General features: G+C 37.7%; 2 protein-coding genes and 2 long non-coding RNA genes across 11 annotated transcripts in view; 1 reads left to right on the forward strand and 3 right to left on the reverse strand.

Annotated features, from left to right (window-relative positions):
• LOC148673031 (interleukin-6 receptor subunit beta) overlaps positions 1 to 14,308 on the reverse strand; it is a 29,123-nt gene extending 14,815 nt beyond the window's left edge. For 2 of the 5 annotated variants that reach the window (XM_088629204.1, XM_088629201.1), the window contains exons 1-6: positions 13,992 to 14,308; positions 9,511 to 9,576; positions 7,165 to 7,317; positions 5,989 to 6,112; positions 2,410 to 2,537; positions 776 to 912 (exon numbers count right to left, since the gene is read on the reverse strand). In XM_088629204.1, coding sequence (XP_088485330.1) covers positions 776 to 912; positions 2,410 to 2,537; positions 5,989 to 6,112; positions 7,165 to 7,317; positions 9,511 to 9,576; positions 13,992 to 14,001 — 618 coding nt within the window. In that variant the 5' untranslated portion in view covers positions 14,002 to 14,308. Of the gene's footprint in view, positions 1 to 775; positions 913 to 2,409; positions 2,538 to 5,988; positions 6,113 to 7,164; positions 7,318 to 9,510; positions 9,577 to 11,998; positions 12,152 to 13,991 lie in introns of all 5 variants that reach the window. The other 3 variants (XM_088629203.1, XM_088629202.1, XM_088629206.1) reach the window with 3 other exon arrangements.
• Positions 5,984 to 10,005, forward strand: LOC148673032 (uncharacterized). Its single transcript, XR_015935914.1, has 2 exons — positions 5,984 to 6,074; positions 6,710 to 10,005. It is a non-coding gene; the product is annotated as an uncharacterized LOC148673032 (long non-coding RNA).
• Positions 14,309 to 16,010: 1,702 nt separating the features above from the next.
• Positions 16,011 to 22,416, reverse strand: LOC148673033 (uncharacterized). Its single transcript, XR_015935915.1, has 2 exons — positions 22,325 to 22,416; positions 16,011 to 16,574 (listed from the first exon to the last, which is right to left on the reverse strand). It is a non-coding gene; the product is annotated as an uncharacterized LOC148673033 (long non-coding RNA).
• Positions 22,417 to 25,819: 3,403 nt separating this feature from the next.
• LOC148673034 (interleukin-6 receptor subunit beta-like) overlaps positions 25,820 to 27,623 on the reverse strand; it is a 28,789-nt gene continuing 26,985 nt past the window's right edge. For all 4 annotated transcript variants that reach the window (XM_088629198.1, XM_088629199.1, XM_088629200.1 and 1 more), the window contains 3 exons: positions 27,225 to 27,306; positions 26,357 to 26,530; positions 25,820 to 26,257 (listed from right to left, as the gene is read on the reverse strand). In XM_088629198.1, the coding sequence (XP_088485324.1) occupies positions 26,006 to 26,257; positions 26,357 to 26,530; positions 27,225 to 27,306 (508 nt within the window). In that variant the 3' untranslated portion in view covers positions 25,820 to 26,005. The remainder of the gene's footprint in view (positions 26,258 to 26,356; positions 26,531 to 27,224; positions 27,307 to 27,623) is intronic.

The raw sequence follows: 27,623 nt of genomic DNA on the forward strand, positions 1-27,623 counted from the left end.
CCACTCAAAGCGCTTTACAGGTAATGGGGACTCCCCTCCACCACCACCAATGTGCAGCATCCACCTGGATGATGCGACGGCAGCCATAGTGCGCCAGAACGCTCACCACACATCAGCTATCAGTGGGGAGGAGAGCAGAGTAATGAAGCCAATTCATAGATGGGGATTATTAGGAGGCCATGATTGGTAAGGGCCAATGGGAAATTTGGCCAGGATGCCGGGGTTACACCCCTACTCTTTTCGAGAAACGCCCTGGGATTTTTAATGACCACAGAGGACCTCGGTTTTATGTCTCATCCGAAGGACAGTGCCTGTTTACAGTACAGTGTCCCCATCACTATACTGGGGCATTAGGACCCAAATGGACCACAGGGTGAGCGCCCCCTGCTTGCCCCACTAACAATGCACAGAACATTAGAAAACTAAATATTAAATAATGACAGTTGCAGCTGACCATCATGCACAACATAGACAACATTCAATGGTAGTACAGAACAATAAACACACAGGACAACAGACAACCTACAAGACTGTAGGTCTTAGCCAAGTAAAAAGTGCAGAGTGCAGAAATGCATTGAATTCTGAGACATTATAAAGTTAGCTGCTAATACACATTGCCTTACAGATTATTCCTTATCTACAGTATTTCAAATATTTTAAAATACTTTAAAAAGTATAAAGAATAACAATATTTGATCCACATGACTCATTGCCATAGAAGTCCTCCACAGTAAAATTAAATGTGTGAAAAGCTCTTAAAAACACATTACTGTACCTGCATCCACTGGTCAGCACTATGTGCTTTATAACGGAGTCTACATCCAAGAATTTCAGAGCTTTCCGTATTCCACATCACATGTAATGAGTGTTTGGTTCCATTCACCCTTGTAATCTCTGGAGGACGTAATTTTACTTTAATGCAAAACAAAACATTTTGTTACTGTTAAAGGACAGGTCTTCAAGGTATTTAAATGTTACACTTTTGCTTTAAGCTCACATCCTGTTTTAATGCTAAATACAGCATATTCTTTCTGTCTAATTAAAAATACAGGTTAAAAATGGTCCAAAATACACACTATTAAAATAAACTCATCAAAATATATTTTTTGCTGGTGTACTGAAATTTTACCCCAGATGCCACATACCATTCGAGCTCATCACACAACTGTTCAATAGGGCTTAACTCTAGTGAATAGAGAATTCACAGCATAACTGTCATATTCCAGTCTTGCTAAAAAGCTTTCCAATTGTGAACCAGGCAGCTCACAAACAGAAACCAAAGTAACCAAATGATCTGAAGAACCTAGATCAATTCTGCCTGAAGGATTCGTTAAAACATTCTCCTCAGAAGTGCTATCTATAGTGCATCACTCACTATAGGAGGTTATCGCTCCTATAGAGGAAGATTTACTTAATACTAACTAAAGGATGTGAATAATATGGCCATCATAGCATCTGGATTAAAATGATGAGAAATGACATTGCTTTTGCAGTGCTTTTAACTTTTTAGCATGTCATTTTTTATCAGATATGTCAATACTTTTGGAATATAATTATTTTTTTCATTCCCATTCCATCATGGGTATGCATAAACCTAGAGGCACTGTATGTTCAAAGCAGAAGGCAGTGATGAAGACATTCCAAGAAATAATGATTGCATTTCTTTTCATGAAACAAGGTTAGGATAATAACCTAGCATTTCCTTTGGTAATGTCAAATTTTTGGCATTTTACGAGTATGTTCGGGAGATGGTACAGTGTCTGTGTAACTAGTTTGTCCAAATAATATTCACAACCTGTAATATTCAAAACATATGGTTATATATTTACAGTTTTATATCAATTAAAACTCAACAAAATATATCTTCAGTACTATTACAAATATATATCTTAAAGCTAGTTTTAAATGAAAAGGAAAGGCTTCATTCTAAATTTATATTCACAAAACTGTTACACTAAAGAAAAAAAATAACTTAACACCCATATACAGTACAACATGAACCGCAATTTTTGTGAAACTGAACTGACTTATAATTCAATAATTATAATAAATTATGAATTTACCATCACATGAAATAAAATAAAAACTTGGAGGATATCAGTGAACAGTTTTTAAAAATGCTACTGACTTGAAGGCAAAAAGAAATACAATAAAAAGAAGATAATTGTGGATTATACCAAATAATGGATGTACTGTATGGGAATGTCACAACATTTTTCACCCAATACTTTCCCAAGGGCAGCCAAAAGAAATCGTCCTTTCAAACTAAAATCAACTATTTAGGACATTCTGGAATTAGCGCAGAGAAACTAAAGTTTGAAAAAAAAATTAAAATATTTACATTGATCCATAAGAACTGTTTGAATACGTATTAAATAAATTAATGTAGATTAAATACACTTCCTTTACCTGCATGTCTCTGAAGTTGATAGACGTTCGAAGTTGACTCACTACGGGATATGATGTTCCTTGCTATAACGGAGACCTCTAAATTGTAAAATGTGTTGAAGGTGCAATAAGTGCAATACCTTGAATTCCTAATAAAGAAAACAAAAGAAGAGAGACTAGGCCATCATATTTACATTAAACATGTTCAGAAACATAATACCAAAATATCACGGGAAAAATCAAATGCCAAAATAAACTAACATCTACAATATGTCTGTAATTTATGTCTGTATTTTTTTTATTTAACGTCAGATTTTAATTACAAACTCAATATTATTCCCCATATCCATTTCTAAGAAGACATTTTTTTTTACTTCATTGTGATTTATGGTATAGTTACAGGCTGAGGAAGGTGACAATGGGAGTATCTAAGAATACAGATAAAATGTCTGACACCTGGCAGTGTCAACATCAGCTACAAAGCAGAGGGGATGTCTGCTGAGATGCAGGGGGTCCAGAGTTTACCAATCATAAAGGTTACCTGGGTCTCTTTTATTTACGTTCTGGGTAAATGATTAAGTGTCAATCAACAGTGAAGAAACACTCCATATAAGATCAGATCGGGAGTAAGAAAGAAGAGAGAAAAAATAAAAAAGAACGTCAGACGACAAGCGAGTACAGGAGCAGATAGAACTTGAGCTTGAAGCTCGCTTGCTGTCAAGCGAGAGTCCCTACTTATGACCACTTGAAAAACCCCAATTGGAGCCAAGTATTTCAATCTTGCTTAAGAGAGCTTGCTATACTGTAGCTTTTATAGAACCTGGAGTTCCTGAGTGAAGAATCCCTCCATTTAAAATGGCATCTCCTCCTTAGTGGGTGCATTTTAGAATAATAATAATAATAATAGCTTACATTTATATAGCGCTTTTCTGGACACTCCACTCAAAGCGCTTTACAGGCAATGGGGACTCCCCTACACCACCACCAATGTGCAGCATCCACCTGGATGATGCGACGGCAGCCATAGTGCGCCAGAACGCTCACCACACATCAGCGATCAGTGGGGAGGAGAGCAGAGTAATTAAGCCAATTTATAGAGGGGGATTGTTAGGAGGCCATGATTGATAAAGGCCGCTGGGAAATTTGGCCAGGACGCCGGGGTACACCCCTACTCTTTTCGAGAAACACCCTGGGATTTTTAATGACCACAGAGAGTCAGGACCTCGGTTTTACGTCTCATCCGAAGGACGGCGCCTGTTTATAGTATAGTGTCCCCGTCACTACACTGGGGCATTAGGACCCACATGAGCCGCAGGGTTAGCGCCCCCTGCTGGCCCCACTAACACCTCTTCCAGCAGCAACCTTAGTTTTTCCCAGGAGGTCTCCCATCCAGGTACTGACCAGGCTCACACCTGCTTAGCTTCAGTGGGTTGCCAGTTGTGAGTTGCAGGGTGATATGGCTGCTGGCGGCTGGCCCACTGAAGCTAAGCAGGTGTGAGCCTGGTCGGTACCTGGATGAGAGACCTCCTGGGAAAAACTAAGGTTGCTGCTGGAAGAGGTGTTAGTGGGGCCAGAATAGGGAGATAATCTGCCATTTATTTAGAAAAAATCTCTTCTTTGGCCTCTGTAGGCATTATTTAAGAGTCAAATACTTGGTAGCAGCCTGGGGTTTTCTGGGTGGACTAGACATACACCGTAGGACTCTGAAAAACCTTCTCTGCAAATTTGTAGATACAGTAACTTGTGTGTTGTATGTTTATGTTGTGTGTAGTGTGTGTCACTGTCAATGTTTTATAAATATTTGTTTAACCAAGAGTGCCTGAATTAGGCCTCTTTTCACTAAAGATGTGCCAGAGAACAAGAAAGTCATGTCCCTCTAACTGTACCAACTAAATCCTTACAGGTTTGGGGTTAAAATCATTTAATTGAATACTAAGTAGAGGAGTCTAAACGTCTGCAGGTTAAATAATACATATTAAAGTGCAAATAAACCACAGGATAGAGCAAGGGTAATCACAGTGAATAAAGTTTAGAATTACTAAACATTAAGCTTTAACATGAAACATTTTTAAACAAGTGTTAGTGTTGACTTTGGTTTGAAAATAAAATCCAGGTCTTAAAATCATTTTACCAACAAATATTCTGTAATTGGTATTTATAGATTATGCTTTAAAATTAATTTTTACTTCACTCTCAGTTGAAAACTCTGTAGCACTGACTTTTATCTAACATTGAATTGTTTCTTTGAACATTCATAGTGAAAATCACTCTTTATACTCTTTTGACACCCCCAACATTATGGAAACAGCATTAATGAAGGGTTTTTTTTCTGTTTGGAGGGCAAAGCTTTGCTGATAATAAAATCCGATATTTGCTGCAAATCATCAGATGCACACAGTGCTTCAGTGAAGAAACTAAATAAATGGAAATCAAGAACAACAACAAAAATGCCATATGTACAAATCCAGCAACTACTGTACAGTACATGTAGTTTTCTTCTTCATTCTAGATTCTACAGAGTCAAGACCAAGGAAATTAAGAAACACCATTAACACAGAAGTGTGGGACGAGCAGTGACGCAGACACCTGGTTAGATTAGGCTAACAAGCCCTTAAAAGAGATAAAGTAAAGGAAGCCAACTAGATCTCTATCATTGTCTGTGTTGCCAAATAAGTCAGTTTTGATAGTGAAGTTACGTTATAGTTACAATCTCTTTACCATTTCCTACATAAGATATGAAAACTCTTGAGGTGAAAAGAAGCAAGACCCACAACAATAACAATTTAAATTAAAAGGCTGAATGGCCTCCTCGTTCTCACAAATGTCCTTATTTTCATGGATGTTACTCTCCTTATCCTTTGTTAGGCATAAAGTAATTGGGTTCAGTTCCACAGTTCCAATGGAAAGATAAATGCAACATGCATGAGAGATAAAAATAAACTTCACTCTATGAAGCACGCACCAGTTTGTATTCTAATTTTGTCAGATTTCAGACACAAAGCTAGGCTGGACTTTGCCAGTACTGGGATGGAAGACCTCTAAGAAAAAAACAGGTTACTGCTGTACTATATGTGGTTTGGAGGTACAGTAGGTGGCACTCTTCTTTCTGGTCCATCTGTCCATCCATTCATTTTCAAACCGCTTTATCCAGTAACAGGTCGCAGTGGGGTTGGAGCCTATTCCAGCAAGCAATGGGTGAAAGCCAGGATACACCCTGGACAAGATGCCAGTCCATCGCAGGACGGACACACAGACACAAACACACACACTCACACACCAGGGCCAAAGTCTTTGAACTATGGGAGGGAACTGAAGCACCCAGAGGAAACCCACATGAACACAAGGAGAAAGTAAAAACTTTGCAGCCCCAAAGCTGCAAGGCAGCAATGCTAACCATCTAGTTCCAGAATTTTCAGAACCAGTTTGGTGACGCTGTACTCTTAGAGGTCCTTTTGATAACATGTTATCAATTGTGGTGCTGACATAACAGGCATGTCTATGCAGAATATAGTAGATTTCTGTTCTATGTTTGCTTTTACATTATTACTTCTGTTGCCTAGCAAGTAAAACAAAGCAAGAAAAACAAAGAAATATACTTACAACTTGATAATCAAGGAGTAACTGGTGTTTCCTGGGTTAATGCCCTTGCGATCCAAACTGCAGCCGACGGAGATTGGGGAGAGCAGGTAAAAGCAGGAAAGAATTTTTACTTTATCAGGACTTTCTACAAAAAAAAGATTAAATACATTTTAAAAAGCGGTACTATATCATCGTGTTGGTACAAACATTTTTAAACTAGTCTAGATCACTTTGATTACAGTTTTTTTGCTCTTCATGCCAAAAGATTTGACCAATATTATTGTTTTCCTTTGTGTCCTTAAATGCTATATTCTTAAGTCTGACAAACCCTTAAGGCTAGCTATGTTGCGAAAAAAAGAATGTAATGTACTGAGTTAGGTGTTCATTATTATTATTTTTTTTCATGATGTGGGTTTGGGTTTAAAATAAAGACTGAAACAACATTTATTGCCCATACTAGTAATGTGTTATTAACTGGCATAGTTGTTAAAAAAACTGTAAAGTAAAAGAAAAAAAATGGAATTCTGAATTTATTTTAAGCGAGTAGGCACCAATGCTTTTGGGTATCCATGGTTTTATTGAAAACTAGAAAACCTTTAAGATAACCTTTTAGATACCTCAAGAACTCCAAGATGACTTAATCCTATGTAATTCCCGCTTTTATCTAACTTATCTGCTATTAAGCTTTTACCAAGTCTAAAACTGTTTCCTTTTATCTCCATGGGCATGCCTCCACTTGTAGCTGAATCTTCCAGAAGAATCTTCCTTGCCTTCAGTCTAGACTTGCACTGCACCTGACTTTCCTCGCATAACCCCGTTTCGGGGAGTTTAACTGACGAACTGCCGAGAGTTTGAATTTAACACAGAAGTCAAACCTTTTGTCGTTCATGTTAGGTCTTGTTGGAAATTAAAATAGCTGAAGATAAGGGGTGTGATTTGGATTTAAATTATTGGCTCTTCCAGGGTTTGTGCCACAAGAAAACTAATTCCATAAATTAACCAGATTTAACCAGAAATCAGTTCATAGAGCCTGAAAAAATTGTAATGTAGGTCATGTACACAATTTCAGAAGTACTCCTTTAATTTAACATTAACTGAAGTTTGAACATGTTTCAGTTATTGATAGGCTAAGAAAAGACGAAGTGAAATGATGGTCCTCAAAATCAGAATATTGCTAAAACACTTTGATTTCCCTACCTGTTTTCATAGAGTCATCAGGGGGACAATGGCTTAAGTCTTGAACACAATAACATTTATTACTGCACTGCATCAAATTTTCATGTGAAATTGTCACATCTGTGGATTGACCCTGGAGGAGGTTACTGCTTTTGTCTGTATAAGAAAGGCCACCTGTAAAAACATGCCAAAACATGATGATAAATGAATATCTTGAAAATAATTTCTTACTGAAAAAAATATCCCATCCTTTTCCAGCTTTCAGTACTGTTACATATTTAATTCTATTACATATTACAATTCTACAGGGTATGCAATGGTTTTTTTCTGTTATGCGTGTGTGCTCATTAATAATGTGCTACTTTAAGAGTATAGGAGCATAAGAAAAGTAGAAACGAGGGGAGCCTGTTCAGCTCATCTAGCTCACTTGATTGCTGTAGCTAAGTGATTCACAGACCTTATCCAGTCATTTCTTGAAGGAAGCCAATGAGGCTGTCCAATAACAAAGTACTTCATCTAATCCCACCATGTATCCCCATTTGACATGGGGTCATTTTTCGAATAAACCTATTCAATAAAATCTTTTCTTTTCATGTTGCCATGTACTGTAGCTCTACCTTAGATCTTAAAAAAGAACATGAAGAGAATGACAGTAATATCATCACTCAGGACACTTGTCATCACTGAACTTCGTTAACTGGACTATTGAACTTCAGGTTTATACCACATATAGTATGACAAATCAGGCACCTCTGACAAATGATTTAATATATTACAGTCAATTTCATTTAAAAATTCTGACAGGTTATCATTAATGTTGCCCAAATTATGAACACTCTTCAGTGAACAAATGTTCTTAAGAAAATGACAATGTGTCTTCTTAACTCCAGCGTGGCAACCAATCTCTCAGATGTCTGTTCAATCCTGCAGCATGGATAACTTCACTTAATACTTATTATACCCCTCCCTGTGAAACCATATCCGAGAAAATATAATGCTTTTAGGCCAATTGCTCTTACTTTAGTTTTGATTAAATCACTGGAGAGCATTTTAGTTCCGAAACCAAGTCAGTAAAGAGTAAACCTGATTCATTTCAGTTTGGTTTGAAACAAGGGCACAGTACACAGTACTTACTTTCACACACCTTATCTGGAAACAATTGGATAAAATCAAAACATATGCTAGGATATGTTTTGCTTGACTTTTGGTCAACAAAATCTGACTGCATATTCTATTGTAAAATGATCCATATCTAACATTTTGGTTTATTTCATTACTTACAAAAAGACTGCAGCAGGTTAAACTTAATAATATGCATTCTTTTGATGTACTAAATAACTGTGGAGTGCCCCCATAAATGAGTGGGTTCAACACTGCTCTTCACTCTCTGCACGAAATGATTGTGTTGCCAGTGGTCCAAACCAATTCTTAATCAACTTTTCTAATGATTCCACCTTGCTTTTTCTGATGAATGATAATGATGACCCAGAATGTTAACAATGTAAATAGCCTGATGTGACCAGATTCTAAATGCTAGAAAAATTGAATCTAATCTGTGTTTGAAGGCACATGTTGAATTTGTTTATTACAATATTGAATTGAATTTCTTCTATGGTTATGGGTTTTTGGTGCTTGTAATCAGATTCTGTCAATGTCTGTGAGTTCTGTGATACAGATTCTGTCCATGTCTGTGAAAATGTAATGTGGTATGGAATATCCATCTGGTATAACTCTTTCTGTTAAAAGGTAAAATGTTCAGACTGTTGAGGATGTGCTCTATGATACTGATGCAGCCACTTCAGCAGAGATTTAAAACTGCTTACATTAAGAGTATGTTGAGACTAGCTGCTAGTATCTCCTCTGATCTCTAAGGTATGTACAGTATGAAGAACACCAACTTTTGACTTCAATCAGATGTTTTAGAGTCCCTCCATGTAACAGAATAAGTCATTCTTTTATCTCATACTTAATCAAATTATACATTAGTTCATAACAAATGAGTCATGGTTTATGGAAAAGTGTTATCATGTGCAATAGTGAAGGGGAAATGTGTATTTATATGAGCTTGGTGTAATTGTGGAGGAAGTAAATTTATAGGGGGTATGTGAAGTTCTATAGAAATGGTGTGAAAAATATGTATGGGTAAAAATCTGTTTTGCAATTTTGTTTAGTAATGTAATGTTTACTTGTACTGTTTGCATGTTTCCTAAGTTTCTGTGTGTGTGAAACATAGCTGTTTTGAAGAAGTAAAATTTCTGAGAAATAATACAAAACCCTTTTATGGTATAATGTATAATGACAGAAAAATTGAAATAAAACAAATGTAAGGGGCAAGAGAGAGATAATGGATTTGCATGTTACACCTACCTTGAAATATCCATAAAATTAGAAGGCAAATAAACCTCACACTGCAGGACACTTTCTTTTTGCTCACTGAAAAATACAAAATTACTTAGCTTTTATTTTGCTGCATTTTTTTATCTGGTACTTAAGGAAAAAAGAAAATAATTAGAAAACAATAAATGTTGCCAGTTTTCTTTTTGGGAGATGAGCAAAGACCAACTACGAGTATAGTGGTTCTATGAAAGGCAGGAAAGAAAACAGTGCAATATTGTTCTGACCTCCTTGTCTGAGACATTTTCAACATTTTGAATAGTACTATACATCTAAAAATCTTGTAAAGACTAGTAAAATAGACTACAATGCATGCTGATTATTATTAAAAATCAATATACCATTAAAAAAGTTCCCATACTCCAACTCAGGACTACAGGAAATTATTTCACATCCACAATTTATTTTTATATAAAACATGCAGAGTTTGTATGTTGTTTCTGTCATTAAATAATCTTATGTATTCCACCTTTGTGTGCATTTACTGTAAAACTCTTCAAACCTGACTTAAAATAACAGCATAGAAAATAGCATGTTAAAATAAAGGGGTATTATAATATTGTGACATTTTCCACTAAATTGTCCATTTATTCACGAGTCATTACTAACAAGGAGAGACAGAACCCCCCCTCTCCAGTTCATTAGCTTTCTCAGGACTGCCAGTGTAAACTGTAATATTTTTAAAAGAATAACATAAGTAGGTAACTTTCGGTTTGACCTCTGAAATTGATGAAAGGTTACAGAAACTGTAAAATCGAAATAAAAATGGCAGAATGTCTGAACAGTAGGTCTGAATTTAACCACATTGTTTTCTAAGGTTCTTGTAATCTCAGAATCTTACATCATCAGGCCAAAAGAAGAAACAGGATTAATTCTTGTGTACTGTAACTCTTGTGCAATCCCAGCTTTCCTATAAAAACCCCTTTGTTACTAGAACTGACTCAAAAATAAAAAAGACTAAAAAAAATACAGTTTTTTTCTTTCTGTTGGATATTATATTTGAGTCTCAACTCAATCTTTTAGCTCACCTAGAATTGTATAATGATATTTATGGTACTGATACCAAATTAACGTTTTGATTTTTAATCTTTTTTTTTCTTAAATTAAAAAAGTGTTTAGTTTCTCCAACTCAAAGGCATTCTGCTGAATCTATTGGATTCTATTTCTATTGGAAACACAATGCAGATTTCTAAAATGTACAGTATCTTAAAGTTTGTGTCAACGTCATTCTTTGAACATGCACAGTATTTTGTCACTATTGTCACAGATGCTAATCCATGCGATATGCATTTGAATATAAGAAAAGGCATTGCTTATATTATATTTTTGTCTACAGAAGTAAACAACCTCCTAGGGCAAATGAAATGTACTGGAACAGCAATCAATATGGAACGGGTAAAATCAGATTGTCAAATCTGGAAGATTAACATACCATCTAAAAGTATGTTTATGACAGCAATGTGTTATTCAGCAAAGAAAAAATACAGATACAACTATGTAGTCTCCTGCATCCTGCAGCAATATTGAAAATAACATGTTTAGCATGCTTTTTACTGTTGGGGGGTGAAGAATTAGAACATTTAAATACTGGATGCTATACTCAAATTGTTTTACAGTAAATTATCTTGCTTTATTTCAGATAAGCTGTTCAATTAATAAGCAATGATCAAATCGTACATGACAGCTTTAAAATCAAACAAACCAAGCACATATAAATTGTCATTTGCTTTTTAAGAGGTGAGCAGACAGGTTTCTTGATTGTTTGAGTAGTGTAACTGTCAAAGGGCCCTGAAGATGTAAAAAGGAACTGGACTCTGAATCGAACGACTGGGTTTTAGTGAGCTCAGTTACTGCTACAAATAATTATTGTGTTTCTGTAAGCTGTTCTTGAGAATACTGTATGTGTGTGGGATTGGATGCATGGATGTAACAACTTAAAGTGCTATATGGGTGGTACTTGGTACTCTCTGGTCTGGAGGCTGAGGTCATGTGTTTAGTATAGCACCCCCATACTTAAGAAAGATCAAAATTGGACTGAAGAGATTCAGGTAACCGGAGCAAACCACTGAAAATGGGGGTTTGTCCAAAGACTGCTGGTGTTGCTTGTCTCTGTTGCTGCTGTTGGGGGAAGAGAGGTTTTCACTGTCGTGTATGGTTGGTGCTCCAGCAGAGCCAGCTTTCTGTCAGTTTTGGATGCTAAATAAACTCTGCAACTTTGCACTTGAACTGTTCATTTCTGTATTTGTCCTTCATCACAGGAATTCCTGCACAAACCATTAGATTCTTTTACAGTCTGCTGTTCCTTGGATTTCCAAAACACTGGGTAAAACCATGTAATTTCATAAAAATCAGTGCGACACGATCCTTTGAAGCCAGAAATATACCTAGTTGGTCTTCTCTGGACTGGTGTCCTTGTGTACACAATGGCTACAACATGTGAAGTTCCAGGAAACTCACTCACTGTCTAAATGAAAGCACTAACAGCTTAGGTGAAATTTCCATCTTCTGTGGGCCACAGAGAGTTTGAGGTGGCAGCAGTGAGACTGGTGGAGTCACCAGTGGATCCTAATTTGCCCTTTGACAGATCTGACAGAAGACAGCATCTGTGGAGACACTGTGTGAGTGTTACAGTATATTGCGTTTTTTCAAGCTGACTGATTCGGAGTGGTGAAAAACTGATGATACAGGGTGGAATCTACTTTAACACAGGAATGGTTTTGGTTCAGATTGAGGACAAAGCAACCAAACTCCATGGCTGCATGTGACTGTAGTGTGCAAAGAGCTTCCCAATCCCTCATCCTCCCCAATCACTGTCTGCCATGCCAGGTTCGTGACACCTCAGACAAGGACTAAAAGCAACACTGTTGTTCAGATCGTCATCATCTGTTTTCAGTAACTGTTTAATTCTCAGAAAGTCATGGAGAGCAAAAGCCTAACCTAGCCGACACAGGATGCAAGACTGCCCTTCATTCTGGATGGGATAACAGGGCACAAACACACATATACTGGGGAGTATAAAGAAATGCCAGTCAACCTGGAACACATGTCTTTGGATTGATTATGTGAGCAAACTGGAGCACCCAGAGAAAGCCTACATCAGGGATAGGCTAACGTGGTCCTTGAGACAAAGACGTCAGTTGTGTTTTCCATATCTTAATCAGGTGTTTCTTAAAAGCTGCCTCTGTAGCCTGCATGAACCTGTCACAGCCTGTCATTGCCATGCTTACTTGTCCCTGCTGTACATGGATAGTACTGCTGTACTTGTCCCTCTATCCATGTACAGCAGAGACATGTAACCATGACATGTAAACCCCACTGGGGCGCCCCAGTCAGGAAACGAAACCAGAGCAGAACACTGTAGAGACACAAACAGCCTGGCCACTCTGCTAAACTCATTCAGACCAACAGTGAAAATAGGTCTTTAGTCTTTTTGCTTTTCCATGTTATATGAAGGAGACAATAATAACATGAGATCCCAGAACAATTTGGGTAGGATATCTGTTGAGGTCAACTGTTACCTTTTATTTCTAATTAACCTTCATTTAACTCGAAAGAGCTGCTTTGCAGATTTCATTTTTCCGAATAGCAATATATAGAAAAATATCAATAATATTTTACGTATTATTATTAGAATCGAAAATGCATTTTAAAATAATATATTTCAAACCCTGTTAAGAATGCTTGATAACAGAACGCAGAAAAATTCTTAGGCCCTCGAAGTACTGTACATTTCTTCATCCAATTTACATAAGGCTAAGGAAACAATGAATCAACTGTGCGGTGCTTTGTTGAACAGGATTCCTCAAACACGTCAAAACGCGCTGTTAATAAGCAAACTAGTCTTACAACAGAGGTATGTAATGCAATGCATATCATATACAGTAATATAGTAATACCGTGGTAAATACAGAATTATACAAATATTATACAACTACAGCGGTATCTGAAGTGTAATTTTTAGATGGGTAATTGACTTTCACGTTATTTATTATATTAATTGTGGTACAAACGTAATTTAGAATGATAAAACGGAATCTTATTGTTTTTATATGGCTCCTTCCTTTCATAACAAGTATTAGTTAACTAAGCTGTATAACCGAAATGATACTATTCAGTTGCATTTACTGTGATAAAACTATCTTAAAGTTTGTATTATGGCTTCTTGTTTTAAATGCCACCTGTAGTAGTTTAGAATCGAGCTGGTGAACTAAAAAACGAATCCAGGTAAAATGACTGTAGGAAAAGTTTTCCATATGGTGCGTTGCATATTTCAATAGCAAACTGAAGTATAGACTTCAGTTGTTCACTACGACTCTCTTGTGTAATTCACAGATCACTTACAAAATAACTGCGCAAATCTTGACAGTCAAACCACACATTCAGAACTGATCTTGTGCTCACTGGAAATATAAAGAAATACAGCTTTGTTTAAAAAAAAAATAAAACAGACTTACGTTTTTCCATTTGTCACATGCAGTGGAAAAATAGAACAAAGGGTATTGAATTCAAAGATTCTGTACCATGAAGTACTACGTACACAGCGGTGTTCCGGATTTAAAACCCGCTGAGCTGGTTGGTAAATCTAAAAGGAAATGCGTGCAGCGAACTGCAATAAACTGGCAATTTGCCCTGTTTTAAAATTTTTGGCTGCGTTTGTGTTTTTATAGCTAGGATCTTAGAAGGATAGGGTTTATCGATAAATAGTCCCAGGCAAAAGAAAAACAATTTATGCTGGTTATCGTAACAAATGAGCACAGGTCATCAAGTAAAAGCCATTGTAACGCAACGGGGGCTCAGGCGGGCGCCCTTGCCGCATCTGGTCGGCCCCATCCCGACTGGAGGCTCGAACCCGGGACTTCCGCGTCTCTCTGCAGCGACCTAGCCCCGTGAGCTAAAGAAAGATCTCTCCACAGCCCAGTAGCTGTGGTCCTGCTATCACAGGGAAGGGCGGTGACGTCACCCGCTCTGGTACGCCGGCTCTTACACACACTGCTTGTCGGCCGTAAGCGTTACACTCTCCCCCGCTTAAATCGCCGTCCCCGGCGAAGGGCTATCCCACCCCGCTTCTGACACCAATGTAACGCAACGGGGGCTCTGGCGGGCGCCCTTGCCGCATCTGGTCGGCCCCATCCCGACTGGAGGCTCGAACCCGGGACTTCCGCGTCTCTCTGCAGCGACCTAGCCCCGTGAGCTAAAGAAAGATCTCTCCACAGCCCAGTAGCTGTGGTCCTGCTATCACAGGGAAGGGCGGTGACGTCACCCGCTCTGGTACGCCGGCTCTTACACACAGTGCTTGTCGGCCGTAAGCGTTCGACGCTTCCCGGGTTCGAGCCTCCAGTCGGGATGGGGCCGACCAGATGCGGCAAGGGCGCCCGCCAGAGCCCCCGTTGCGTTACATTGGTGTCAGAAGCGGGGTGGGATAGCCCTTCGCCGGGGACGGCGATTTAAGCGGGGGAGAGTGTAACGCTTACGGCCGACAAGCACTGTGTGTAAGAGCCGGCGTACCAGAGCGGGTGACGTCACCGCCCTTCCCTGTGATAGCAGGACCACAGCTACTGGGCTGTGGAAAGATCTCTCTTTAGCTCACGGGGCTAGGTCGCTGCAGAGAGACGCGGAAGTCCCGGGTTCGAGCCTCCAGTCGGGATGGGGCCGACCAGATGCGGCAAGGGCGCCCACCTGAGCCCCCGTTGCGTTACACCATTTTCTGTTCAACAATACAAAACGTGGAAAAACACTCTTATTGTTAATGAATGCAGCATAAATTTTGGTTGGCATGTCTGAACTCGATTTAAGTTGAGTGTGTTTGATTTGTTGAAACTGAAAATGTTGTTATTGGCGCATACAGTATGTACTGTTGTTCCTCTTGCTCAGGTCACAGTTTATTTTGAGTAATCTATTCAAAAACCAGTTACACTAACAAGGCGTTTTTTGTGCTTAATTTCTAAATCCTCCTACAAGTTTCCTTAAAGCTAGCCAGTTTTGATTTATTGATGAGCGGTGGTCAATTTAAGCCAAATTGAGATTTACTGTAGCTATGTCGTGTTATGAAGTCTGGTTTATTGGTATTTTTAAAAAAGACTGATTGCATAACATTAGGTTATATAAATAAGTTGTAAAAAAACAGTTTTTTACATTTCAAACATTTACATTTTGTTTTCCTTTACAAACATTTCTAAACAGCTCAATAAACCTATTACGAGCCAGGCATTATAATTCTTTCGTTTCCACCATTTTAGTCACCAAGTTACAATATTGTATGTACCTTGCTTTTAAGGATTCAGACCAAAGGAAACCAAAGTTAATTCCTGCTCTTAATACCTTGTGCAGACTGGTTAAAGTAAGACTGAATGTTATTCTTCAGACTAAGGACTATGAAAGGTAAAATAAAATCTGTTCAGGATGTCACTCTAGGACCAACAGTGAAACTAGGTCTTGAAGACTCAAGAGAGAAACTGAGAGGGACTGCAAACAGGTCTGAAATCTTGAAATATTTATTCATATAAAGGCTGGCGGGTTTCTGAAACAAACTACTCAACCACGGTGCTGAAATATATTCCATGGGACCCGTGACAAAATGGTTGGATCAACATGTTAGAAATGCAACAAGCTAGATTGGCCAAATAGCTCTTTTTTTTTTAACCTGTCTTTTGTTTTTAAAATGGCAATGTCGATGAAACCATTTTGTGTTACAAGACATATAGGAACATTTGTGGTCAATCGTTTAATTAGGAGGGTGACACAGTGCCACAGTGGTGAGCATTGTTGCCTCTCAGTGCTGGGGCCTTGGATCCACTTTTGAATGTGGGTTGCTATCCGGGTGAAGTTTGTATGCTCATGTGGGTGTCCTCCGGGTGCTCTAGTTCCCTCCCACAGTCCAAAGACGTACTGGTTGGTGAATTAGCTTCTGGGAAAACTGGGCCTTCTGTGAGTGTATGTCTGTGTTTGTGTCTTTCTGTCCTGTGATGGTGTCCCATCCAGGGTGTATTCTGCCTTGGCACCTGTTGCTTTCCATGATTGGCTCAGGCTCCCCCATGACCCTGTATTGGATGAAGCAGTTAGAAAATGGATGGATGGATAGTTTGACTACACTGAGATCACACAGTGTAAGGGGAACTATGTAAAAAAGTCAAAATAACCGCCAGGCATAACTCTTCAGTTCGAACCTTATCTCCTTATCTCTCCAGTTTACAGAATCTAATGTTTTTTTTTTATTATTGAGTCAAAACGTAGTAGTGGAATAACTCATATAGTAAGCATCAAAAGAAATGTATCACTTTTTTCATTCTTGCTCTTAGAAAGGTAATGTGTATATTTTGATTGTACAGTATATTGAAGAATTCCCCTTAACATTGCTTCGATTCATTGATCTGTCCCTGATAACCTGATTCAACCTGTTAAAATATCCAGCCTAAAGACATTCCAGAGACAAAAATAAAATGCCCAGCTTATCAAGAGAACACTACGGTTGTGCTCTTGGTGTGCTGGAGGCTGAACAGAGTCATTGCACTCTCACTTTCTCTCTAAGGGAGCTCACAGCCAGCAATATAGAATACCTGGAGGAACAAAGAATTTTGGAAAATGTTGCATTTCTAAAACTTAAACTTTGTATTTTTCAACTTTATTTCTACTTTTCTGGGTGGGATATAGAGAAGTTACACAGTCAGTCAGCATATTGTAGCTCCAAGCATGTATGAGATCACCGTGCTCAGATCAGAGAAGTATATTTACAGTATGTCTCCATTGGTTACTTGCAAATAGGCTTTGTATTATCATGTCTCTGTTGCACGCTCTATGGTAATTTGCAGTGATGTAATTAAGGCAATAAAATGACATTTCTTCACACTCCACTCATCCTTGTCTTGTTGGCAGTGCACTCTCAGAACAAATCCACGCAGGAAGATACGGGGGATATTTCTGACTTTTATATTGTAAACCAGTAATGCAAAAAAATATGACTGACATGTGATGATCTTATGAGTTTTCTGACTGAATTAAACAGGGGGTAAGCATGATTTACTGCAGAGGTTTGTGGGGTACAACAACGGAAATGTAGTCATTTCTGTAATTTTATTAATTACTTATCGAGTGAAGAAAATGCATTATTGACCTCATCTGTATACAGATTTCTGACCATTTGGAATTACTTCATAATATACAGTATAACCCTGTTCCGTTAAATTAAATTAATGTATAACACTAGGCCATTAAGATGTACTTTGGTTTCCTATAATACTGTGCATTTAGCTTTCAAAGAATACACTCATTTAATACAAGAGGGTTAGATTAGTTACAATGCTTTTCGAGAGCCCCGAATTCAATAAAGTATTTTATTACAATATTGTCTGACTCTACAATCTTCTGTAAAAGTGGGTAAAAGCTTTGATTAGCACTAATTTCCACAAAAGTATATATAGTAGGAAGGAAGGTTTCTCAAAAACCTATATTAATATCTTGACTAATTGCTTCACCAAAGCTTTTTGTGGTTCAAAAATTCTCTTTTTAATTGTGGATCTAATTTGTTTGGGCTATCAGTGACTTATGCAAGTGTTCATCAGCGTGAGCATTTTATATCGATGTACATCTATGAAGCCAATGGGCCCCCCATCCTGGATCTTCTGTAACACACAGATATCTTGGATTCATAGCTCTCGACAAAAAAAAAATGTCAACATGAGGTATGCAGTACATTAATGCTTTAATACTTTGAAAAATTATATTTAAACCAGTTATCTGCAATCTGTTTAACATGCGAAGCTTCCTGTAGAAACTCCAGTAGCCCAGCTACATCTGTTTTGCCATGCAATCGAAATATTGCTTGTAAAAAAGCTGTTCCAAGAACACCATTATTGCTGCCTCACCATCTCAAACACACTGGTCACAGCTAGAAGTACTGCCAATCCTACCAAGAAAGTGAAAAGAAGCAATTGTTGTTGGAGACTCCATTCTCTGGAATACTCTGGGAACTCTTGGGATTGTGAGATTACAACAGTTCGTTGTCTTTCAGAAACCTAAATAGCTGATATCATCCATAAAGGTGACAGGCTCCTAGCTAGGGCATGCAGCTCCATTGCCGGCTTCTCCCTTTTAACCCTATGGAAAATACAACATATGCCCTGGTCTAACCGAAACCCTAAAACTAGACAGATGTCATGACCAGCTGATTAGCCAATTAGACCTTTCCTCTTGTGTTCTGAACTTCTTTATGGAGAGAAATGATTGCACACCATTGCAGTTAGTCTTGCTTCCCCTGTGAATGCCTGCACTTCTCTGTTAATGGCCTCTGAGCTGCACATCCACAGTGTGACTCACCACAGAGAGCTCAGTGAAACCTAAATAGACACCTTTTACAAGTACAGGAGCAATTGCTTGTCAACAGCTTCACTATACAACAGAGCAGATCAGAAGTTGAATAATTTCCTCAACTGTTGAATGAAAGGGTAAGCCTGTACAAGCCAGGACTGGAACAAAACTTAGACACAGATGCTAATACCCACAATCTTATTGACAGTGACATGAGGTCTTTAAAGACAAAACACTGAAGTCCTTGGTCTAACCTCTTATCCAAAAGACTGTACTCCCTTACAGCACAGTGTCCCTAGTCACCATAATGCGATGTTGGTATTGGAAATTCCAGTGATCATATTATCCCATTATAGTATCAGAGGTATCAGTGGGTGCTACTTATTTTTCTATCAACACCACTGGCAGCAGCAAGGTTGTTTTTCACTGGATGTCACCCATCCCAGGACTGACCAGGACTTGTTGCTTAGGTTCTGATATCCAAAAAACAGGCTTCATATTGGAAATGGTGCAGCCGAACATGGACATGTTTATGGATATGTTTGTAAGAAATTTTCTACATTAGTCTTTTATAACATTGCGCGTAAACCTCTTCTCAATATGACATGTCTCAAATGGAGCACTACACACATGGTCATGTGCAGTGTAACCTGATTCTGTTTGAAAAGTCAACCAATCAGAAATATTGACCATATTATACATTACATGAATGACTGTGCTGAAACTGTACATAATCAGAAGTGCTTGATATGAGCATCAAGAAATTACTAAAAGAAGTCACTGGTGTTTTCTATGCCTATCACCACTTATTAGGGTTTAGTATAGATGAAAAGAAATCAAGCTTGTCATTTAGCCAAGTGTAAATTTCTTTAAATCACACTGATCAGAATCCTTAAAAATGTGATCACAACAGCACAGGGGAATTTATACATGTGATTAAAGCAGTAGGTCATGAAGAGTTATTAGGGAATGTAGTAGCTAATCCATCACATTTAGTTATTAAAATTAACAGACTCATTGTCGGGTGTTTCTCCTCAATACCATTGTTTTTCTTCTCTGTACAATATTCACAAAGCTACTTGTGCTGCAGTGTACTAGAAAACCCAAATTCATTGTTATCTGAAAACAAAATGGCTGAAAGCTCAGAAGAAGATGACCGTAGAGTGTTACAGTGTGCGTGGTTTTGCATTTATTTTTAAGATTGAAAAATTCAGTATTGTTGATATCGCAGATCAGCTGTTCATATACACGGGTTTCCAAGGAAGAATTTGCATATGAAAATCAAACTGGCAATTTTGCATTCAGGCAACAGTCTTTTTCTTTCTTTGATTTCTGGTAAAACAGACCTGTGGCTTCATCAGTGGAACCCCAATGGCACTACTCTCTGTGACCTTTGATATGCTTCTGTTTTCTCATTAACATTCACAGCAGATGAGTTTACAAAACAAACACTGGTGTCTGCAAAGAGACCTTCTACAGCTTTAATGACTCATGCACTATTAAAAGCTGCAATAAATTATGCTTCTTCTTTGCAGTTTGTGTGTTATGGTTAGATAATGGATAAGTTAGTAACCAATAGGAACTAAATGATCTAGATGAGCCCAATGGCTTCCTCTAGTTTACCATCCTTGTGATGTTATTATGTTACGTAATACAAATTTGAAATATTTAACCAGAGATATTTTCACATATTTACTGAAATATCCTACGGCAGTACTGTAAATACAAGCTTTCTTACATATAAAACTAAATAAAACTCGTACTAACAGCTTTCTCTCAACAATTGTTTAATCTGTTACTGCAGTTTGTTGTTGGCTATATTAAAATTAAGCATCTGCTTCCAATATCCAAAACTCTGGGATTAAATTCTGAGGAGCTACTTTAACTGAAAAATGTCAATGAAATTTCAATTTCATTTGAAATGATAAATAATCTTAGGCATATTCAGTTGAACGCAGTGTGGATTTTTTTTACCAGTTATCACAAACTCATTCTAGAAAATAAACACCCATTTCCAATATCCGTGGGCTCATTAATTAAGTGCATGCTTAATTAGTAAGTACTAAGTTGTCACGATTATAGTCCCCCCTCCTTAAGGGTGCTCCAGCCCTTTCACTAAAGACTTTATTCTGTGCACCTGTTTCCCATTCCCAGCCCACCTTAAAAGCCAGGCGCTGACGCTCATCCGGGCTCTGCATCTGATTTCCATATCGTGCGAGTCCGGGACCTGGAAGCGCCTGGTCCCGTTAAGGTTTTAATCTCGGTTCCCGTTCCTGTTCCCTGTCTGCCGGTTCCGACCCGGTCTTCGTGTTTTTAATTCCTTGTTCTGATGGATCTCCTGGTTTTGGACTTACCCTTGTGTTTTGGATATTCCCTAGGACTACTCTTTTGGATTGTTCGCCTTGGCCACACCTCCCCCGTGCACCAGCGCACCTTGGACACGCCCCCCTGTCTTCAGCCCCGTTTTCCTGCATGACATTTCCCTAGTGTTTCCCCACTCCGTCGGATTGTGTCGTCCGCATAGGGTCCGGAAAGAACTGTTCGTTACATAAGTAATACTTGATACTACCATTCACAAGATTTACAAGGTATGTAGACAATTAGTGGACATTCTCAGCTTTTGAAGTTACCTGGAGGTCAAAATCAGGATAATATTGTTCATGATTCCTAGTTGTTTTAGAAGCTGAAGTTCTTGTTGTGTGGAACAAGCCCTCAGAAAGTCTCTCCTGAGTCATTACTCAAGGCTGATCACGGGTGCTTCCTGTAAGCTAGCACAGGACATTGTCACTGGACATAAGTGATAATGGATAAGTGATCCACAGATACCACGAAGACTTTCCATTGCAGTGCTCCTCCCAGGACTATTCTCTCTCTGGCACTGAGCAGTGCTATTGTTGCAGCGCAATTGCTGGCATCAAACACTATTTGTGCAAATCACCATTTTACGTGCAAAATCACAAATGCTTAGGTTTGTTAAGGTGCATGCTTTACAGCAAAAAAGGATTAAAGAGTGCAAAAAGATCTATAACACAAGCAAATTACTGCCTAGATTCATGCTGCAATTAACAATTGGAAATAGTATTCAAAAATGATTTGAAGGTAACTGTACTCAGAGCAATTTACCAAATTTATTTTTAATAATCAGTGATCCTTGGGAAAAGAACTGGCATTTAGCCAAACATGGTGGGTAGGCGTTGACTTGGCTGGTTATGTTAGGGGTACTACTGTATATTACTGTATTGAGAGACAGGGACCAGTAGGAAGACTGTTACACAGATCTTAATTTTTCTACTCAGTTGCTGCAGAAGTTGCCATTCATGCTCAGAAAAACACTGTCTTCTTTTCCTGTTCCTTAAATGCTTTTATGATAAATGTGATGCTGGAGGAAATAACAAATAATACACCGTTGTCCTACAAAAGACTGTATGAAAGTAGCTTAAAGTTTATAAAATAACAATTAGGACAGTAGTTAGAATTAGTACAGTACCTCACAGAGCTGGAGCCGTGGGCTGAATCTCAGGAGTGCTATTTGTGTGGAGTTTGTAAAGTTCTCCCCATGTTTGTGTGGGTTTCCTCCCACAACCAAACAACGTACTCATAGGTTAATTGGCTTCTGTAAAAATGGGCCTTAGTGTAAGTATGTGTGTGCTTTGCGATGAACTGATATTATCCCATTATAGTGCTGTTAGAATTTAATTAGGCTGTAACAGACCTGTTAACTTTAGGCAGTAAGTCACTCTGTTGTGTGTATTTTGAAAAAAGCCAGCTCTCTATATAGCTGAATACAGAGAACAGCTCTCCAGCCATGTTGTCTATAAGAACATAAAAAAAGTTACAAACAAGAGGTGGCCTTCTGGCACATCTAACCCATCTGATAATAACTGATTGATCAAAGGATCTAATGCAGTATGCTTTATGGGATTAACCACTCAAATATTAATATTGAATGCTTTTATTGCAAATATGATGTCATTAGTGACTGGCACTGGCACAGGCTCCAGTGCTTCCATTTCATTTTATGATTATTGCGCCTTTTTTTCCGCATCAGTGTGAAAAGAGTTTTTCTTTGGTTTTAGTGTGGGTCAAGTATGGATCAGATATGGATTCCAGTGCTGAAAGTGTGGTATATTAAAATCTACACTATGTCCTAATCTGTAAGGCACTTTCCCCTCCTTTTTATTTTTAATTATTTTTGCTATAACATTGCCCATAATACAATAATATTTACTTTTCATCTTGCTGTTTGGTCACTGCAGGCTAACGTCTATTTCTATTTGAGGGAAGGCGTAGCTGGTGACAGAGGTTTTAGATAGTATCAGAACCTGCAGCTCATTTGGGAAAGTTGCTGAGAGTGTGAGTAGTAGAGTCTCATTTTATTTGACTGTTTTGACCTTTCTTGTCATTTTCCTTGAGTTTCTGTACTTTGCACCCATTGCAAAACATAGGAGGGGTTGTTCTGTGTACCTTCCTTCCTGCATAATATCTGATAATTTCTTTCATAATGGTGGATACTGGTAGAGGACCTGTGGTCAGTGTTGAAACAGGACAAAGTGCCAGCACGGCTTCAATGACTAAGTGTGAGTGTGGCTTTTTTTCCCCCAAAGAATCATCTGCACACATCTCACCAGCTCTTGAAATTCATTCAATATTGTATGCTAAGGCCAGGAGGGAGTAAGATTTAAGTGCATGAAAAATTAGGTTGTTGCCTTTAAGGTTAATGCAGACAAGAAGGAGCTTTACTTTAGTGTTAAAGGTAAATTATTTAATATGCATGCGATTTTAGGAAATATGAATACTCTTAGCTGGGATGATTCCTGGCCCTTTCCTGACTTATTATTTACTGCTGGTTGGGGTATTTAACTTTTCTTTGAATCCCACTTTAGATTGCTTATTTCCTACATCTCCTTCACCTTCAAAACCAACCTTGGCCTTTTGTTGTTTCCTCTATAGATTAACATATTTAAATCCTTGGCATTTCCCATTTCCTACAGACAACAGGCACTCCTTTTTCTCCTCAGTTCTTGAACCATAATTTTCTTTTCCATAAACTTTCAAATATATGAAAATTTAATAAAAACATTTAAAAGTTATGAGTTAACTTTTTAAAAAACACTACCACCTTCCCTAAGATTTCTCGTGCTACTTTATGGAAGACTATTAAGGCCTACCTGTGTAGACAATCTCTTTCTCTGTTCAGAAGAACAAACACCTAAGGAAAGATTGGCAGTTTGAACAGTATAGACTTCATCCTCCGATTAGATCAACAATCTGCTACCTCTGCACCTTAAACCTGCAAACAGAACACCATCAGCAAATAGAATAACAACTCCTTATTTGTACCCTTGAATATTGGTTGTTTTTTCTTCTTTATGCCTATTTTGGGAATGTAACCTTTATCCTGTGAGATGGAGCACAGACTGTAATTTAGCATTCTCTAGCTCTTTGGGGATATTAAAAGTATATTTTTGCTCTTAAAACTTCTGGGGTTTCCTGGACTGCAGTGACGTAAAGACGGCAGTCAGCTTTGTTTTTATTCCCAGCCCAGATGACCATTCTGCAACAGTCAGACTCACATTAGGTTATTCTACATGTAGATAATCTTCACTGACTACTTGTTGTGAAGGGCACTGTACAAAAAAAAGACTTTCTTTATTTTCTGTGTTTTTTAATTAATCCCTCCCCCCTTGGCATTTCCCCTGTTTTTTGTACTTCTTGTATTTTGGGTTTTTTTTTGGGGGGGGGAATGATACATACAATAATGAAATATATCCTGTACATGACTAAATTCAAAGTTTTAAACCCAGCAGAAAAGATTTTCGTTAAAGAATTACAGGAATACCCGTTTCCTGAAAAGCAACTTTTTGAGCTGCATTTCAAAAGCTGCTTTGACTGGAATAATGAGTTTCAATTATACAAAAAAAACATAAAAGCTGGGAGCTGGGAACTAGTAGGATATAGCAGAAACTACATATCACCTGATGTCTATTCTTAGTAGCAAAACACTATGCTTCTTTGTAAGAAGAACCATCTTTTGACTTGCAAAAATTACTGAGGACAACCTAATATGTAATTTATCAGTCCACAATGTACCTTTGAGCAATTAATGACTCATATTAATTTGTACTACAATATTAGATGTATGCATACTGTGTATGACTGTAGTTGTTTCACAGTTTAAGTTGTAGTACACTTCAAAACCTGCAAATGAAAATAAAGAAGCAAAAAATCTTTTAATCCTTTCTGTAGCACGTTTTTAGAATATTTACTGTTACATATATACAGACACATACAGTATATACAAAGCAGAATGCTGTACGTAGAACTTTAGATTGGCATACAAATGCATTTAGACAAATGCATCATGGCTTAAATAATTTCCTACATTTCTTTGGTTAATTAAGGACTTTTTTTATAACCATTCTTCCCCTCACAGCATCTTTTCATATGCAATTGTATTTCAGATGTGTCAAGGCATATATTGTGAACTTTGCCCTCAAACTCAAATTTTCTATTAATCAGTAGGTGGCATAATGTGTTAATTATTTGCATGTTTAAAATGGAAACCTCACTGTTTTTTTTTTGTTAAATAAAAAATAATTTTGAAATAATTTTTACTTAAAGTATGGTCAAATTTATGCATGGAATACTAAAACATATTATATTGTACTTATCACCCATATTAAGTTTATGATTATGTATGCAAACTACTTTATCTTAATTAGTTCACTAATTTGCAAAATGGAGAAAACAGTGAATATCAAGTTTTTGTAATTTCTTTGGAAACACATTTTAAACCGAAGCTTCTTAAGAATTTTGCCACCTACAGTTTCACAGAAATAACCTGTTTTAAAATCAAACAAACTTTTCTACGCTGTAGATGAAGTAATCCTCTCTCTCCTATGTATATTTCATCATGCCTCTTATATCAGGCACACAGAACAGTAACAACAGTTTTTAATTCTCATAATACAATATAAATAAATCAGAACTGAATCACATTTTTAATAGAGCGATGAAAAATAAACAACCACTAGCTTTCACTTGAGAATTGAAAATGAGAAACTATCCTGGAATGTCCATCTGTACCATTTGTAAACAATGCCATGTTTAAAAGTTATTAATATGCACCATCTTAATGTTCAATTTCACTGATTTTGTTTAATTGCAATTAATATATTCTTTTATTGTCCACATTCTCTGAAAACATGTCAACAGTAACATAAGCCTGTCCATTATTGTTTTGCTCTGGTTTACAAGGTGTTTGTTCTTTTGAATTCTGAGAATTGCCTAAAAATTCCCTTGTTTTGGAGGCATTCTTCAGATAAGGGTTGATTAATGGAGTGTCTTCGGCTGATTCACTTCCTGGAGTGCTGTCAATACTCCTCACTTCTTCCCTGTTCTCAGGAGACCCTGACTCACTCTGCAAGGCAAAATAATATTTTAGAAAGAGCTGATTTGAAAAGGCCCTCTTATGTTTTTTTTGTACGGTGAATTGTGGGAAAATCAGTGAATCCTGTACCCTTTTTGACACACTGTCTTCCGAAATGACTGGTTCATCTTCATCGCTGCTGAGGTCAATGTCAGGCGGATGGACTATCATTTTTCCAGTTGGTCCAGAATTCCCATTGCAGGTGATGCGTTCAATGACATGAAACTTATTCTCAACATTTTCTGGCTCGTTGCTCAAATGGTCCTGTGAATCAAATAAACTCTTATTATTTACAAATCTAAAGGCATTAAGGCTACATTAAAGCAACCGCACTAAGGAAGAAATTCAATATGAGTTCATTTATGCAAAACATTTATTTTCAAAAGAAAATGCAATGATGCGGCACAACTGTATGTAACTCTATAAACAAAAAATAACGTCCAGAGGTGGACGTCTGACCGCAGTGACACTGCACTGTTACAGGGAAGGTCAAGAGTTTACGTCCCAGTCACCATGCCTGCACCATACATACAGTATATTGTAACTCCTAATGGTAGTGACTGCTGTTCTACAAGTTTAAAAGCTGAAGACACCTGTCATGGTGCTTAGTAGCAAAGAAGTCTGTTTAAACTATTGAAGCCTATGAAAGATATGTGATGACTGAAAACTGCAGGTTTTTTTTTTTACTGGAGGTCAGAAATATTCTTTCCGTGGTGGTGCTAAAATTTACATCCGGCCCAAATCCATCCCATTTCCTAGCATGAGCGGTAACACACGAGGCTGTTCAAGCTGCGTCCAGGTACACAAAGCCCCTTGAAATGCATGAGATTCATATCTGAGGGACGGGGAGAAGGCTGGTGTCTTTCGTAATAAATGGATTTTGAAACTACACTGAAGTGCAATGTGATTACTTTATTGTGTTCAAAATGTAATATATATTCACACATACAGTACATACCTTGGGAGAACATTCAAGAGGCCAGACACCAATGCTGCTAATTCTAGGACTTGGCACTTCAGGAAAGAGGATTTTTCTTACCCTGTGAAGATGATAGGGTTTAGAAATGTAGACTCAATGAATAAAACAATCTTGTTTTCTATAAATAAAAACGAGTTATTACTCACACTGGTATCAAAATTGATTTAATCAAAATGATTTAAAATAACCAAAATACAGGACCCACCGGACTGGATAATGTACCTCATTTAAATAGTTCTAATCATGTAATACTGTAATCTTACAGCATCTTACAGAGCAAAGTCATATCTGTCATATATAATTAATTGAAATTTCAGGAAGCAAAGAGTGTCACATTTACTGGAACTGCACATCTGGAAGCCTCCAGAACTATACAGA

Source organism: Lepisosteus platostomus, chromosome 4 (assembly GCF_059453375.1).
Source record: "Lepisosteus platostomus isolate fLepPlt1 chromosome 4, fLepPlt1.hap1, whole genome shotgun sequence".
Lineage (NCBI taxonomy): Eukaryota > Metazoa > Chordata > Actinopteri > Semionotiformes > Lepisosteidae > Lepisosteus > Lepisosteus platostomus.